The following is a 16,602-nucleotide window of genomic DNA, read 5'->3' on the forward strand; positions in this document are numbered from 1 at the left end:
ACGAATCAATTCAGAGGGCTGAATCCTTAAAAACAGGGCTATTAAAATGAAGTTAATTAGCAGTGAAAACTGGTCAATGATTAGGAAAAGGGTCAGAAAGAAAACCTGCAGCCACTGCGGCCCTCCAGGCCTGGATTTTGACACCCCTGCTTTAGAAGAATTGAAATGTCAACTGCAAGCCAAGTCTTCTCGTCCAACATCAGTACCTGATCTCACAAAGGGTCTTTTAGTTGAATGGGCACAAATTTCCACACACATGCATCAAAATTTTGTGGAAAGTCTTTCCATGTGAGCAGAGGCTATTATAGCCACAAAGGAGGGTTAACTCCATATAATGCCATTGGTTTTGAAACAGGATATCCATCATTCACATATAGATTTAATAGTAAGGTGTCCACAAACTTTTGGCTATTTAGTGTATGCAATCACTGTGTCATTCATTTCTGAGATTTACTGCACAGGGCAGCATCCCATCCAAGCAACACAGGTTCAAACAACATTCAGCCATGACAGATAATACTCACTAACTTTGGGCCAATCAACCTTGCAAGAACTTCTTGGCCAAAGTGAAGAAAGCAGATTATGGCATGGGAGAAACAAGCACATTCCACAAAGGTATTGGTTTGAACCCAAGTCTCTGGTGCTCTGAGGCAGCAGGGCTAATCCCTGTGCCACTTTAGTTTAACAAGGCATTCTCAATAAAGGGTGCAGTACCTTCATATAGCTGGGCATACTGTGGAAATCCTGCCGCTCTTAACCAATCACATGCTTCTTTTGCTTCGATTTCTGAAAAACACAGAAAAGAAGGGAGAAAAAAAAGTGAATAATTTGTTCAAAAGCTCAGTGGAGGAACACACAGACTTTTTAAAAACCACAGACTGAAAAGCAGGCCAGGCAGTAAAGCTCACCAAGAGCACTACTGGCCAGGAAGTGCATAATTTGTTAAACAACTGGCAAAAGGAAAAATAAACAGCATAGTACAATGAAGAAGAAAAGAAAAATGACATGACAAGTATGGCTGTTTATTTTGTTTTCTTTTTCAAGGGGATGGAAAACCACACTGCTAAAATACTGAACAGCAGATGATGAGGACATTTGAAGAGAGCACTGACTGTCAAAATGCCGCTGCAGTTCAGCTACATGAGGCAAGCAGGAAGGACTGAATCACTCACTGCCAGTTGTCTGTCCATCATAATGGCTAACACCCTAGTACGATTGAACCACCTTAAGGCGAGTTTAGGGTCATAAAGACAGATAAAGTCGACAGCACTGAGTACAAGGTAGTGATCAGCTCTGGAGCACTGGGCAGAAACAACACTCACAAGTTTACTCACACCAGCCCAATTCAGAAACCACAACTATAGTACGTAACTAAACATGGTGGAGCAAACTAGAGTAGGGGGGAAAGAAAACCCCTACATGGGTACAAGGAGAACATGCAACTCCATTGGAGACACGTGACCCAGTCAAACCCAGTGTCCTGGGGCTTTGAGTTAGCAGCATTAACCACAGGACCACCACGTCCACCTTAAATATCCTTTTGGCCAAAAGAGCGGGTGTAGATTAAGACACAATAAACAAAATGATTACAAGATAGTGGACAATCTTTCATCTTGTAAATTGGCAAGCACTAAACGCAACTCATACTCAGTTGAGAGCAGAATGTACTGAATGGAGCCATTTACTATTGACGGCTGGGAAATAAAGGGCCTAATTATCAGAAAACAAAGCGAAGTGGCTGCAATTAAACCATTTGTACTTTGTAAATGTTACTCTTTAGTTTCATTTCTATTTACATTTCCAATCCATTTAAAGATGGATTAAAAAGGGAGATTCTCACGTAACAGACAGCTTAATAAAACTCGACCGGAGACGGCCTTTAATCTGCCTTACCGTTTCTTTGGGAAGGAATGAAATCAGGACATTGGATTTGATATTTTAGAAACATCAGATTACATGAGCTGCCTCGATGCGTGTGTGTGTGTGGAAACAACAGTCCTTTCCTCTCTGCCTGCCTGCCTGCCTACCCTGTGAACTGCGTTGGCACACATTGTAGCACGATTATGAAAGATTACATCAAGAACAAAAACAAAAAAAAAAATAAATCCTGGAGCAAGCCTGGATGAGAGAAAAACAAGTAGGTGCGTAACAGCATGCTACGAAACACGTAGATGGAAACATGAGACTTGGAGATGGCATTGCGAGCACAATTGCCGCCTCTGCCTCTTTAACTTGGCTTTAATGTAGTCGCCACTTGACAGCTTACGGCAAATCAGTAGGTAGGGGCGGGAAACAGGCCTTGAAAGTGGGGAAATTAGCAGACAAGAGGTCAGGAAAGCAGCCGTCAAATTCACTCACTCCTGCTTCTTTTATCTTCATCTGGAAGCCAAACAAGTTGTAAAGCACTCCTCAAGTCTGGGTCTGCGTCAACTCTTAGCTGACAGCTGCACAGGCTTGTAGCCAGTTATAAATCAAGGGGTTCAGGAACCCCCCTTTGAGGTTACAGGTCTCCCTCTCGAGACTGAAGTTAGTTCATTTCTGTCACAGCTATCTATTTTGAAAGCTCTTTCGTAACAGGAAATGCAGCATTTTAAAAGGTAAATAGTTTCATTAAACCTCATCAATACTTTAAAAGTAGAAATACTCAACATTGTACTTGCATGGGAATTTTGTCTGGCCAAATGCAAATTAGCTGTTCAAATTCTAATTCACATCTGTAGCCGAGCAAGGGACACACTGTGAAGTGTAATGGGCACTCTAATGGATTAAACCACGTTGGGCTAATTTCCTTTTCACATGTCTATGACGAGAGACTCTGGGGTTAAACTGCATATGCAGTCCGCCCGAGCCCAACACATGCATACAAGTCAAATCCATTGGCAGACATGGAAAGCTTCCACACATGTGATATTGTGCCACTCACAATTTCAAGTATTTCCAAAAAGGATTCCTGAGGTAACCAGAATGTGAATTTACCAGGTTCACTTCTCAAAGCCATTGGCAGACTATCTGAAGTGGGCTAATTGTACTTAAGTTCTTCTCACGCTACTAATTCACGCAGCTGACCAGTAACTACAGAAAGAGACCACATTTGAAAAGTTACTGGTTTTGTCACTAAAAGGGTCCTGCAGTTCGAAAGGAGCTCAATGCACATTTTGATAATAGGTGTGTTGTGCATGACCTTCTTCATTTACATGGTCCAGGTGTCTGGACAGATAGAACAAACCAAAAATCTATGCTAAAAAGTCCACCGAGAAAATGGAAACGTATTTCTTTTAGAAAAAATAAAATGAAGAATTTTTGCATGAAAGCTGGGCGCACACACATTAAAACACAAATAGCATTGAGATCTCGAGTAGAGCTGTGTACTGACAATGTGATGAGCTATTGAGACAGCGTAACTGTTAGGTAACTGCATGGTCAACTCTCATTTGTGAAGAAAAGGCTTGGTCAATTGTTTGACTGAAAAGGTAGTCTTGAACCTTTCTGACTTGAGGTGTACATCCATCCATCCATTGTCCAATCCGCTATATCCTAGCACAGGGTCACGGGGGCACCCAGCCAGCACAGGGCGCAAGGCAGGAACAAATCCCTGGGAAGGGTGCCAATCCATTACAGGGCACACACATACACCAAGCACAATTTAGGATCGCCAATGCACCTAACCTTTGGACTGTGGGGGGAAACCGGAGCAAACATGGGGAGAACATGCAGACATGGGGAGAACATGCAAACTCCATGCAGGGAGGACCTAGGAAGCGAACCCGGGTCTCCTCACTGCGAGGCAGCAGCGCTACCACTGCGCCACCGTACTGCCCTCAGGTGTTCATGCCGCCACAAATATACTGTGTAATCCTGGGCAACCTTCTCAACCGACCTGTACACCAATATTAAACATTTAAATGTATTTGCTTAGTAGACTTATTTTTCCAAAGAAGTCAAAATAATCATATAAACATCACTCTGGGGGACAGAACATGATTATAATGACAATGAGAATGAGAAGCAAAACAAAATTAACCACCACAAAAGTGAAAAGCTGTAAACAAAATCCAAGTGAATTATAATTCCTTGGTTACAAAAACCTCACAGCCAATATCGTTTAGATAGAAATTCACCAAATGGAACAGTCTTCAAATACGCCTTGAACATATTGAATTTTGAATGAAGGTGGGCAGGCTCATTCCACCAGCCAGGAACAACACATGAAAAGAATCTGATTTGATGCCACACAGAGGAAGTATCACCAAATAAAGGAAAAAATAAAGCATGGCAGTACTGCTGCCTCGTAATTCCAGTACACTGCCCATATGAAGTCTGCATGTTCTGCTCATGCTACAATCATTTTGTTATTAAATTAAATGCAGATTTTGACACCATTCACCACATTACATTGGACTCTCAGGCATCATCGTGAATAAATAAGTTCATATTCATTAAATCAAATTCATTACGTACAGAAATGGGTTGACAGTTTTCTGGCAATATATATAGAAGTTAAATATGTTGTCCCGCAGGGCTCAGTATTTGGAGCTAACGATTTTCTCTTTACACATTACTCCTGGAAACTAGAAAATAGCAAATGTAACATTCACTTTCACTGGTATGCAGATGATACTCGGCTATTCCATTCTTTTAGACCCAAAGATGCTTCTCCCGCAGTGTCTTTAATTTATTGCTCCAGTGAGTTAAAAGAATGGATGGATGACATGACCTTCTGTGTTTGCAAAAATATTCTGTCACTTTTTAATTCAGTCTAAGGTCTAAAGATCAGTTTCAATAAATCAGCACCAAATTTAAGCATTATATTTGACACTAATATGTCTTTTAAAACACACATTATATATAATACCATCTACAACCTGCAATTAAATCTTGAAACATATCTAAAATTGATTGAACCTTCAAAACTATCTAAACCATGTTTTTTTTTCCATCTTACAAATATTAGAAGATTAAGTCAGTTTCTAATATGAACCACATACCTACCTACTCCTGTTCTTAAGTCTCTACACTTGCTTCCAGTTAAACTTTAAATGACAAAGGCCATATTAATTATCTAAACTTATTACACACAAACCTGAGTGCATATTATGATCTCAGGATGCTGGCCTACTAAAGATTATACAAATTACAACAGTGAGAGATAGAGCTTTTAGCTACAGGACCCCAATGTTTTCAAACTATCTGATGACTTGTACAAGAGATGCTCCTGGAGTCTCAGCTTTCAAATCCAGGCTGAAGACTTGCATACCCTGACTAGAGCTGCTGATTAGCTGTGTATATTGTATCTCTGTAAGCATTTGCATAAAAACCAACCCACATTTACTAAAACAGGACCAATGCAGTGTCTTCAGTAAAATTAAGAGAGAGAATTTAATTCTGTAAAACCAAGCCTGCTGGATCCAATTTAAATGTTGTGAAGACTGAGGGCAGCATACAACTCTGGATGGTACACCACCTAACCATCCATTTAACAGAGCTGCGTAATCGAGTTTTTTGTGCAAGATGAACAATGAGAACAAACTTTGGAGCAGGGCATAATGATGCACAAGACAACATCCACTTATACCAGGAATATTTGGAATCGTCAATAACCTAACATCCCGGATCATCCCAGCTCAATCCACTTTAATATTTGAAATGACTGGGGTCTTATTTTAAATTTAGGAAGAATGGCGCTTGATTCTAGGACACCCCACCACATAAAACCCAGGATTTAGTTCATCCATTCAGTTTCTGAACCATCCAAATTCAGTTTGTGGTTTGCGGAGCACATCTTTGCAACATCAAATGGAAGTATAAAACCACCAGTCCATTACTAGGCACACTCATGTAAACATACTGCTATTACATGAAGTTAATTTAATCTGATTCACTGATGATAATCTAGCCATGATTCTGAAATATTAAGATGAGTAAAAACAAAAAAAAAAGAACCTTTTTCAGGGTAATTTAAGTTTTGGCCCGTTATGTAGACTTATTTACAGATGATATGAGGAAATAAAACGATCTGCAAAACCAGTGTGTATGTGTGTGTGTCTTGTTCTTCCTCTCCTGCTCACTTCCTATACAGAAAAGAATGCCAGCCTGCTGCCGCCTCCCCAGAGAAAAGAACTGTATGTAGCAACTGCTGTGTGCGTCGTCCAACATTTTTTCTTGCATTAATAACTTATTTCTCAACTTCTCTTAACTCACCAGGATATGGAACACGTGCCTAAAAAGAACAAGCACTGCCCTGGAGGTACTCTAGCTTTTCTTGGCATTTGCGCTTCGATCTGTCTAGACATCTTTATACTGTAGATTATTTTTATTTCAGATGTGACAAAAAAGAACTGTACAAAAACAAATAAATAAAATGGCTGGATTTGTCTTTCCATTCAACCGTGCAACTCCGTATCTTTACAGAGAATGCTTCAGTGGATGAGCTCAAACTGAAACACCTGCAATGTGCTGTCTGTCTTCATGCACTGACAGTGTGCAGCCTTTCAAAATGACAATTACGCTAATCTGGTTGCTCAATCCTAAACTCTTTTTACCTCAGGGAAACAGCATGATCTGGGAATAAACACAAAGAGAGTTTAACAACCAGTATTTCCCATTACCAGCTTTAACAGTAATCCATCCATATAACATGTAACCCTCTACTCCAGGTCAGGATAGAAGGGGCCTGACACAATCTGGCAGCATTGGAGTTGGAACCAACCTGGAACAGTGAGGCTTACTAAGGCACACGTCCACAGTCATTAAATTTGCCATTAGTCATGCTGACATGTGAGATACACACAACAAATCTTCAGGTCCAAATTAATACTTAATGTATGGGATGAAGCAAATTTTGCATAAAAACGCTAATACAGTACATACATATGTTGTAGATATATAGGACTAATTAAAGGTATACATGTACATTGAGCTAGGATATATATTTTCATTTGTATGAGTCTCACCGTATCAAATTCCATGCAAATGGCATTGTGATGGCAACTACTTAACAATCAAATGATCTTTATGCAGCACCATTCAAAGCATGAACAGAAAATAATACATTTCAAAATAAGTAATATGACAGCTTTCAAAAAGATAATATTCTCAAAGCCACTAATCCAGTGGTTACAATTAAAGGTTAAAGTGCATGTAAGAACAACTGAGCAGTAATTACACTGGGGCAAAGAAACAGCACGGTAGGAAGAAGATTAGGGAAATTGCTACAGAAAGTTAAACTTAGTTTGACTGAAAAGTAATGGAGAAAAACGGAGTGTTTTGAGACTTTGAACAATTCCATCAATGGCTCTTCGTGAAGAGGCAAATAGAGAGCGAGATCCACATAGGGTTAGGAACCATGGAGCTGAATGAGCTGTAAAAATGGGGCTTTGAAACTGTGAGAATGCAGATGTCAGAAGATTTCATCTGTTTGTTTCTTTGGTAAGATACAACTAATGATTAAAGGCAGCACACAGCCTTGAAAGTCAGAAAGAGAGCTTTGTAATCTGAGAGGGAGCAGGAAGGCAGTATAGTTGACGGTAGGTGAAGGGAGATGTGTTCATTTCCACTTTCTGAAATTTGTTGCACTGGGTTGATGTTTCAAGCAGGAAGACGATTAAAAAGAGAGCTTTAATAATTTGGTTTAAAGGCGATAAAGGCATGACAAAGTATTTCCGCACTAGTAGAAAAGAGAAAGCAAGGAACCGTAGCTGTGTTACACTTATTTAATTTTATAATGCCAGGTTTGCTGGGCAGACAGCGCCTAGGGCTGGATATAAACCAAGCAAACATATACGAGTACGCACTAACCACTCCACTGCTGTGGTACTTATAATGCATTCTATAGATGTACTTTGGTCACTTTTGATGTTTTTTTTTTTGTTATCAAGATTTTGTTTCTGAGGTTTAATTTTAGTTTTGGTTTGTTTTGGCAAAGTTTTATTTTTATCCCACATTGTTTTTTCTTGTTTCCGTGACACATTTTGGATGCATCACGTAATCGCGACCGCCACGATAATGACATTAAGGAAGTAACGCTATAAACATGGCTGCAGTTCCAATATGACCTATCTGTTACTGGATAAATATGGTCTTGAAACTCCTTAGCGAAATTAGCTTTACTTCTAAGTAGGCCCTAGCGTTTGGTTTTGGTTTTGACACTTCAACTCACGATTCTCGGTTTGCCCTTTTGCCCCTGGTTGCTTGCTTCTTTTTTGATCTCCTGGCTATGACAATGTTCAAACTGTTTTGCATCTCCTGATCTTTTTCTATCACATAAGAATCCATGGTCACTCTTCACAACTGCCATGTCACCAAGTTACAGTACAAAATCCTAAAATCAATCTTATGAAATGCACTTTAACATGGACCAAAGTTTATGTTTCATTACTCCATACTTGATGGCCATTTACTCAACCCTATGACCCAACAAAGACTGACATTCCTTTTCTTTTGCTTCCTCAAGTAAATATTCCCAAACCGCTGTTCCTACCAGTATAGTGATGGTACAAAAATGTTTTTTTTGCTGCATATTTGAATCAAAGGAAAAACTGATTTTTATCATAAACATGCATATTCAGAAAATCTGTGATTCCAAATTAGTTCATTTGAGTACAAGTGTCCAGGGTTGTTTCTTGTCTTATACCCAAGTGCTGCTGGGATAGGGTGTGAGAATGCTATGTTATGTTATGAAAGCAGCATGTTGGCCATGCATAATGAATGCCACCACCCTGGCAGCATACGCTAGTGGTTTGTAAAAAGGCTGGCAGGAAATTTCCAATTAACAATTAGCAAGGGAACTGTAACTGTAGCCTCAGAACGGCTGAATGAAACACAATGGGGCAGTCATTAAGCGGGGTGCTGTCCAAGGTTAATTGAGTTCAGTTTACTGGCTCTGTAGCAGAACAGACAAAGCAGAATTAAAAAAAAAAAAAACCTTAAGATCTTCAGCGGTCACCTCATTGCTGCTCTTGCCCGGACTACAACCGTGTCATTCAATACGTAATTTCATTTGCAGGGGAAAAGCAAATTAAAATACAATAGGCCTGTGCTCTTTGACCCCCAGAAGATGCAGCTGGAGCCTGGGGAGATTCGGCTGACATCCTCTGTTATGACACAAAAAGGGTTTGTTTGTTTTTTTTTTTTGTTCTTTTCATAAAAAGAAAGAAATTGCAATGCAGATAATGAATTACATTTAGAATGACTTTGTTATTATCCTTCAGTTCGTGAGCAGCTGCCACTCTGCACGTGTATGCTTTGAGAACATGTTGTATAACAGTCCTACAGTTTAATTATTTGCAAACTACAGTCTAAACTAAGACTTTTTTACATCCAGTCACGTAAACGGGGCAGCACGTTTACACTTCCAGCTTTGGAAGATGTGGTTTAACAGAGGTAGGTGGGCCAGGAGCTATGGCACCTTTGTGAGTCCCCTAAATAACATGTACTGTAGCATGGACAGGACAAGCAGCTTGCCCTTGAAATGTTCTTCCCCATAATGGAGGGCATAGTGCCTCCCGATTTTTCAATATTGCTTGGTTGGCTCTGTTAGTTCTGGAGCGACCCCCTGACCCTGAAAGAGACATCCACGCACCTTTGAGGAAACACCCATTCAGAGCATGCAGGTGTGTTTGTTTTGTCGTGTACCTTTCTCCCACTTGCTAAAAAATGTTTTTGTTCTGGAGTCATATCAGAATTCAAGGGGCACGACATCAGGCTGTATTATTACAAATAATTTAATGTCCTGTTAAGAGAGACTTGTCATAAACATAGAAATGGAAAGTTCTGCACGACTGCAGTTCCCATGCAACTTTGAATTGAATACAATGGCTATAAAAAGTGATCTAAATTAAAAACAAACATCAACTCAATAAAATGGACTGCGTAAGTAAATAGCAGATACAGCTTTGGCAGCCATATGGTGGTCTATGGTTCAAAATGAAAACTTCCAAGAGGGTGAATACTTTTTGTATGAGTTGGAGCAACGGGTGGATAAGGAATCTAGTTGAAGACAACAACCCTTCAGGACTACATTTTCCATTTGAGGCCTTTCTTCCAGAGACATCACTGCATGTAGTTACACCTGAACTTTGGGAGAATACTGAATGGATGTGCTCTTCTCACTGTGCCATGCAAATAGTTAGCATCTTGTCATGTCTTGTGCCCAAAATAGCCAAGAAAACTTTAGCTCCTTCTGTCTATGAATTGGTAAAAGCGCATTTAGTCAATTCCCGACCCTCTGTTTTCTAGCTCTCCAAATCAATTCCTGCACCACAGCAAGTATCCGGTACAAACAAAGAACAAACTCTAGATGGGAAACCAGAAATCGGCTGTCAATTCACAAGACTCGCTGTCACATTCCAGTCGACTTCACCTGTAACTCTACTATTTAACGGGCTCTTCCATGCTTACGTTACTGATCCTCACACACAGTGTCATCTCAGACTGTGCACTGACTATCGGTCCATGCTTATGAAGTTTGTTTTCTTATACTTTACCATGTAGTGAATGTTCCACTATTTCAAACTGATACAGTGAACTGTGTACTTGTTTGCTTTTTAATGATATGGTGCGTTATATAAAATAAAAACTGACTGATACACCCATTTTCTTAACCCACGTGTCCCATTAGAGAACCACTGGAAGTATGCAGTCCACTCCACAAGCATTAGGCATTAAGTAAAAATCAATACATTTTAGGTCACACACTAACACTCTCGTACACAGGGCTAGTTTATAACAGGTAAGAGGACAGAAGTCAGAACGACCAGACGACCCAGTATGGAATACGCAAACCCAGGGTGCTGGAGCTGCGCTACCACACCATACTCAATAGCGTAGATGTACACAAGTACTCGGTGTGATTTGAAAGCAAGGTTGAATTTGTGGTTAATAGCACAGTCACACAATTCCAACTCTTAGTCACAGACAATTAGTGGATCCTGTAGAATATTCCGGTGCTGTGGGTTTACTACGGATATCCCTGTTTTCTCTTGCACCTCAAAGCAGGTGATATTGGTTTGGTTTCTCAATCTATGCCTTGCATTCAATGCAGGAAGGGTAGGCTCTGGATCTTTGCCATGTTGTACTATGAAAAGTAGGCATTTAAAACGTATGAATGAACGGATATAGTGAGAAGGCTGGGTTCAAAGCCTAGAATGAGTCACGACACTTGACAATGAGGTGACATTACTTGACGATTGACTTCATAAGTAACCGTGTCTATCAGTACTGTGATGGCCAGACGCTGCAGAAGTTAGCACTACTGTCTCACAGCTCCAGAGTCTGTGGTTCTGTTCCTAGTTTGTCACCACCTATGAGAAGTTGGAATGTTCTGATCTTATTGGTGTAGCTTTCTCTCTGCGTTCCTCATACATCCCAAAGATGCACATGCTAACTGGTGGCTCCAAACTGCGGATGTGCAGACGAATGTGCCCTGTGATAGGATGGCTTTCCCGATCCAAAACTGTATTGTGTGGATTTAATCATCATACAGTACAAAGTGGCTCACTTATTTTTTTAAAAGCCCAGAATGAGCACACTACCAAAAATAACACACTATTCTCAAACCTGCTCGATCTAATTCAGAGTCACAGGAGCCACAGGCTATCTCAGCAACATCAGTCACAAAGCTCAAAAATCACCTCTGGTTGGGAGAAACGCCAAAAATTGGGCACACAGGGCCAATTTGAAATTACTGCTTAACCTAACTTGAATGTTTTAGGACATGTGGAAGAAAAACTAGAGAACCTGGAGGAAAACCTAAACAGGCAAGGAAAGAATATGCATATTTCACATGGATAACAACCGGATCAGTGAGAGGGTGGTGCTGACCACTGTGCCACCATATCACCTCAGTTACAAATGTACTAAGAATTATCCATCCATTATCTAACCTGTTATATCCTAACACAGGGTCACGGGGGTCTGCTGGAGCCAGTCCCTGCCAACACAGGGTGCAAGGCAGGAAAGAAACCTCAGGCAGGGTGCCAGCCCACGTGCACACACACACACACTAGGGACAATTTAGGATCGTCAATGCACCTAACCTGCATGTCTTTGGACTGTGGGAGGAAACCAACACAGACACGGGGAGAACATGCAAACTCCACGCAGGGAGGACACGGGAAGTGAACCCACATCTCCTTAGTGCGAGGCAGCAGCGCTACCCACTGCACCACCGTACTGCTACTAAGAATTAACACAATTCTATTTTAAACAAAATATTTTAGGTTTAAAAAAACAAAACATGAAATAACACAAAAACACCAGGGCATAAGCATGGCAAACATAAGTCTACTTTACACGTGATGCTATTTTACAATAAAAATAGTAAAATGAAACAGAAGCTGCAAAGTAAAAACAGGACTCTACAAGACCAACAAGGTCAATTTGATGAGAGAATGCCAACCACCAAGACACATTTCTCTTACCAGTCAGTTTACAATTAAGTATTTTTTCTGCATTTATTAATGGTCTGTCCTACCTGATGTGTTGGATCCGAGGCACTGATATATTAGAATACCTCCAGTTCTGGTTAAAAGTACCACGTTGTTTAAATCCGTATGAGAAAAGTGTGTCTCTCCCTTGAAAAGTACAGCACTGCTGCTCTCTTGCCTGTGCTTTACAGAAATGATGAAAGAGACAGCATTTCAGGGCTTTACAAAAAAAACACCCAGCCACACGCACCATCTCTTCTCGACGCGCTTTACACACTGCCGCTGTTAATCACGCACACAAACAGTGTCTCCCTGCCGAGTGAGCGTTACCTGTGTCTGACCCGAGGGGAGGAGGGTGTGACGCATGCTGCTAATATCAATGACAAGTCTTGGCGTACACCCTGGCAAAGAATTTGAACCTATGCTACTGAAGCAGCGGGGAGGAGGGAGTTCCCTCTGGCGGTCTGACAGATAGTCTCTTACTGATGATACTTTTCTCTTTTCTCTTTACAGACAGTGACCTTGCATTTCATTGTTTTTTTATCTTTAACACATCAACAGCTGAGGAAATTGTTACAATAACAGCAGTCTAATTTTGATGTCTGCTGAAATGGTCTACAATATGTGTCTGTCTGCACTCCCAGTTAACTGATCTTCTCGGTTTTCACTGCTTAACAAAATCATTCCTGATGTGTTTTTTTTTGCATTTATTTTTATGGGAACATAGACTATGGGACGATCTAAAGGACTTATCTCAGCTGATCTTGGTTCTCAACCAAATTTATCCATCCATCCATTTTCTAAAGCTGATTTGTCCCTCGACAAAAGAGCCTTCCCTAGTAGCACTGATGCATAAAGCAGGATATACAACCCTGGATTGGCTGCAGCTTCATCACAGGGCCATGGTGTACGTATTCATGTGGTAGTGCTGCAGCTTCATCGCTCCATTTCTGGGTTTAAATATGCGTCTTGATCATTGTCTCTGTTCTTCCCACGTCTGCTTAGCTGTTCCTCCAGCTACACTAATTTTTCTACCGTTTCACAAAGAAGTACATGTTAGGTTGATCGATTAGACTAAATTGGCCCATTTGTATGTGTGTGCTTCATGATGGACTGGAACTTCAATCACAGTTGGTTTCCAGCATTGCCTAATGTATGCCTAATGCCTCCTCATAATCTGGGACTGGGAAAGCAGGTTAGAAAAACAATGAATAGAATCAACTTAATTTGAATTTCCAGGGATGTCAAACCAGAGGAAAACGCACAAAGAAATTGGGAGGAGATGCAATGTCCATAAGGATAAGGATTAGGCCAAAATTAAAACCCACAACTTGCGTACTCACTGTGAGGCAGCAGTGCTCCACCATTCCACAACAAAAATAGGTTATGAACTTAAAAATGGAGATTTAAAAACAAACAGAAGTTTCCGTAGAGCAGCATTTATAGGATTTTAAAAAATAATCAAATATCCTCCCACATTTAAACCAAAGCTGTACCTCCAAGGTCTAAATAAAGCACCCTAATTCCTTATGTTCTTCTCAATGGACTGAAAAGTACAAGTGATACATGTATATCCAGAGCAGTCCAATGTAGGTGAACCACTACAGCTCCTGCAGCTATGAGCTGGATTAAGTGGGTAAAAAAAAAGAGCGGTGAATGGATCCTCTTTTTAGATCCTCACTCTGGGTCTAACCTGATGCTCAGTTAAGTCTGGTCCAAAGTGGTACTTCCTTTGGGATTTTTTAGAAGAAGAACATATAAACAAATACATAACATAACAGTCTAAGACCTGATGAATCCAATTTAGAGTTTGCGGGGGGCTGAAGCTAACCCTGGCAACACTGGGCAGATGGTAGAATTCAACAATACATGACGCAGAAGACCATTACAGGCTTACAAAGGGCCAGATCAGAACCACCAACTACCCTAACATGCAAGTTTTTTCAAAAGTGGGTGGAAAGTTGGACACCCTATGGAAAACACCACACTGGCATCTGGAGAAGATACACTCTGAGCTTAGAGAGTAATTACCAGAGTTTGAAACCAAGATTCTAGAGACAATAGTGTGTCACTACTGGATTCATGTTACTTCATGTTACCACCTTAGTGGTTCAGGATGGAAAAGGGTTATGATTTTATGACTTTGTTTAGTATTTCCCTTTTCAAAATATTTGCGGTGTGAGGTTTTCTTCTTCTAAAATAATCAGACAATAAATGAATATGTCTCACAAATCTCAATCAAAACTGAGCAACACATAATGGTTTGCAGGGAGCTGGGCGGTTGTGCTTGTAACGCCACTGAGTAGAGAATCATCACACTGAACATGTCTTGTTCATTTGCATGTTTGCAGTTTTACCCATACATAATCACCAATTGATCACATAGTAAACTAAGACCTTAGGACCACCTGACTCCTTCAACAAAGTCTCATTGTTGGTTTAAACTTCAAGTCAGATCTCAGAAAATGCAAACTGTGTTTTTATTACAGAATCTCAGATATGCTTAGCAAAGTCAGAAGGTTTTCAATATGAATTTGCATTTTATTATCTACAATATGAATTTGCATTTACACACATTTGCGTTATACCAGTGTTTACTTCTTCATGACATACATATGCCGTGTCTCCTTCCTTTTATAAAAGTAAAAGCAGGAAACAAGCTGTTAAAAAATGAATCCATATTTGTCAGAAATAGTCCTTTCTCATGCAAGAAGAACAAAAACTATTTTCCAAAACCACACTAACCTTATAACCTAAATGCTACCATTTCAGCTCTTGGCCACAATCAGTGGTCACAAACCCTAGTGCTTTACGTCTGCCTCATCTGGCTGTCATTCCAAGATAAACTTTGGAGAGCTATCTTTGCATGGCTGTCATTCCTCAAAATGTAACGAAGAAAAGTGCTGAGTGACTGCCTGCTGTCAAGAAAACCCATGGGCCATGGCATTAACATGGGCCTGCAGTGAACTGGCATCATTCTTTCCCAAGGAATGTCTATCAGTTTAAAGCAGTCCGATAAATGAGGACAATTGCTGTAATGGGTTTTCAACAATTTACCAACAGGATAAGGTTTGGTTGCTAATGGAGCCATGAGAGACAGTACCGTGTGCTCTTCAGTTTATCCTTACAGATCTATATAAGGGAAGATTTATCATTAGGCAATAAAAAATACACAGATACTGAGAAGAATGGAAATTCACAGTATTAGATCTGCTCACTGCTTTAAAGTCTGGTCATTCCAGGAAAATGAAGTGAACTTTTGCTGAAGGCTTGTTGCGGATGTAGAAATTTTGCTGTCTAGGCCGGGTGGACCACCATGTCATTTGGTTGCTCTCCTCAGCACAGCTTCAAGTGCTGCTATGTCTTTCTCGTACCGTGGTGGTACAAGATGCCAGTACTGAAGTAGGTATGCTGCCGTTCTAGCTGGATTAAACCAAGAAATATGACTCGGCCAGTGTGATGGAAGAAAAGAGGGAGACAACCCGTCTGGGTTACATGTTTCCCTGACAAGTTAGGTGGAAGCATCCTTGGGCAGCATGACCAGTATGGACACCCACAAGGCATGCAGGGAACTGTAGTCCCATGGCACAATCTTGTTGAGTTCTGTGGGTGCCACCAGGGGGTGCTGCAAGGATCTGTGATTCCTGCTTTCATGGGCTTCCATGCGACCTGGAATTGCTTCCTTTAAGACCATGGTCCAGCACTGGAAGTAGTCCTGGGTCTCTGATAAAAGGAGCTGCTGTGTCTCATCCAGGCGAGTTGGAGTCGACTGGAAGAAGGAGAAAGCTTGCCTAGGAAGTGTGGATGAAGTGAAGAAACAGTATATCTTGCTTGTGCATACATTTGAGAAACCTGTTGCAGGTATGTTTGGCAAAAAGAAAAAAATAATTTGAACCTGGATCTTGTGTCTATAGAGTTGTGTTTGGGGTGCTGCAAGGCCTCCTACAAGTCACACCTCTCATATGTTTAATGTCCTCTGCAGATGTCACACCTCCTGTAGAGTGCCTGCTTGAAATACTTGTAACCAGCCTTGTTCTTCTTCTTGGTGGTTGCTGGTGGATAAAAGGTATAATAGAACTAGGAACAACATGCAATGCCATATACTAATGGCTGATATGGAGAGAGTACACTTGATTAAAACGTTACTACTCACTCACAATCAGGGCTCAGGCCCCATGGA

General features: G+C 40.7%; 1 protein-coding gene across 9 annotated transcripts in view; it reads right to left on the reverse strand.

The window, feature by feature from the left end:
• LOC120523992 (stAR-related lipid transfer protein 13-like) overlaps positions 1-16,602 on the reverse strand; it is a 546,464-nt gene that overhangs the window by 74,411 nt on the left and 455,451 nt on the right. For 8 of the 9 annotated variants that reach the window (XM_039745760.1, XM_039745759.1, XM_039745763.1 and 5 more), the window contains one exon: positions 715-786. In XM_039745760.1, coding sequence (XP_039601694.1) covers positions 715-786 — 72 coding nt within the window. Of the gene's footprint in view, positions 1-714; positions 787-12,469; positions 12,628-16,602 lie in introns of those variants that run through there. The other variant, XM_039745765.1, reaches the window with a different exon arrangement.

Source organism: Polypterus senegalus, chromosome 2, assembly GCF_016835505.1.
Source record: "Polypterus senegalus isolate Bchr_013 chromosome 2, ASM1683550v1, whole genome shotgun sequence".
Lineage (NCBI taxonomy): Eukaryota > Metazoa > Chordata > Cladistia > Polypteriformes > Polypteridae > Polypterus > Polypterus senegalus.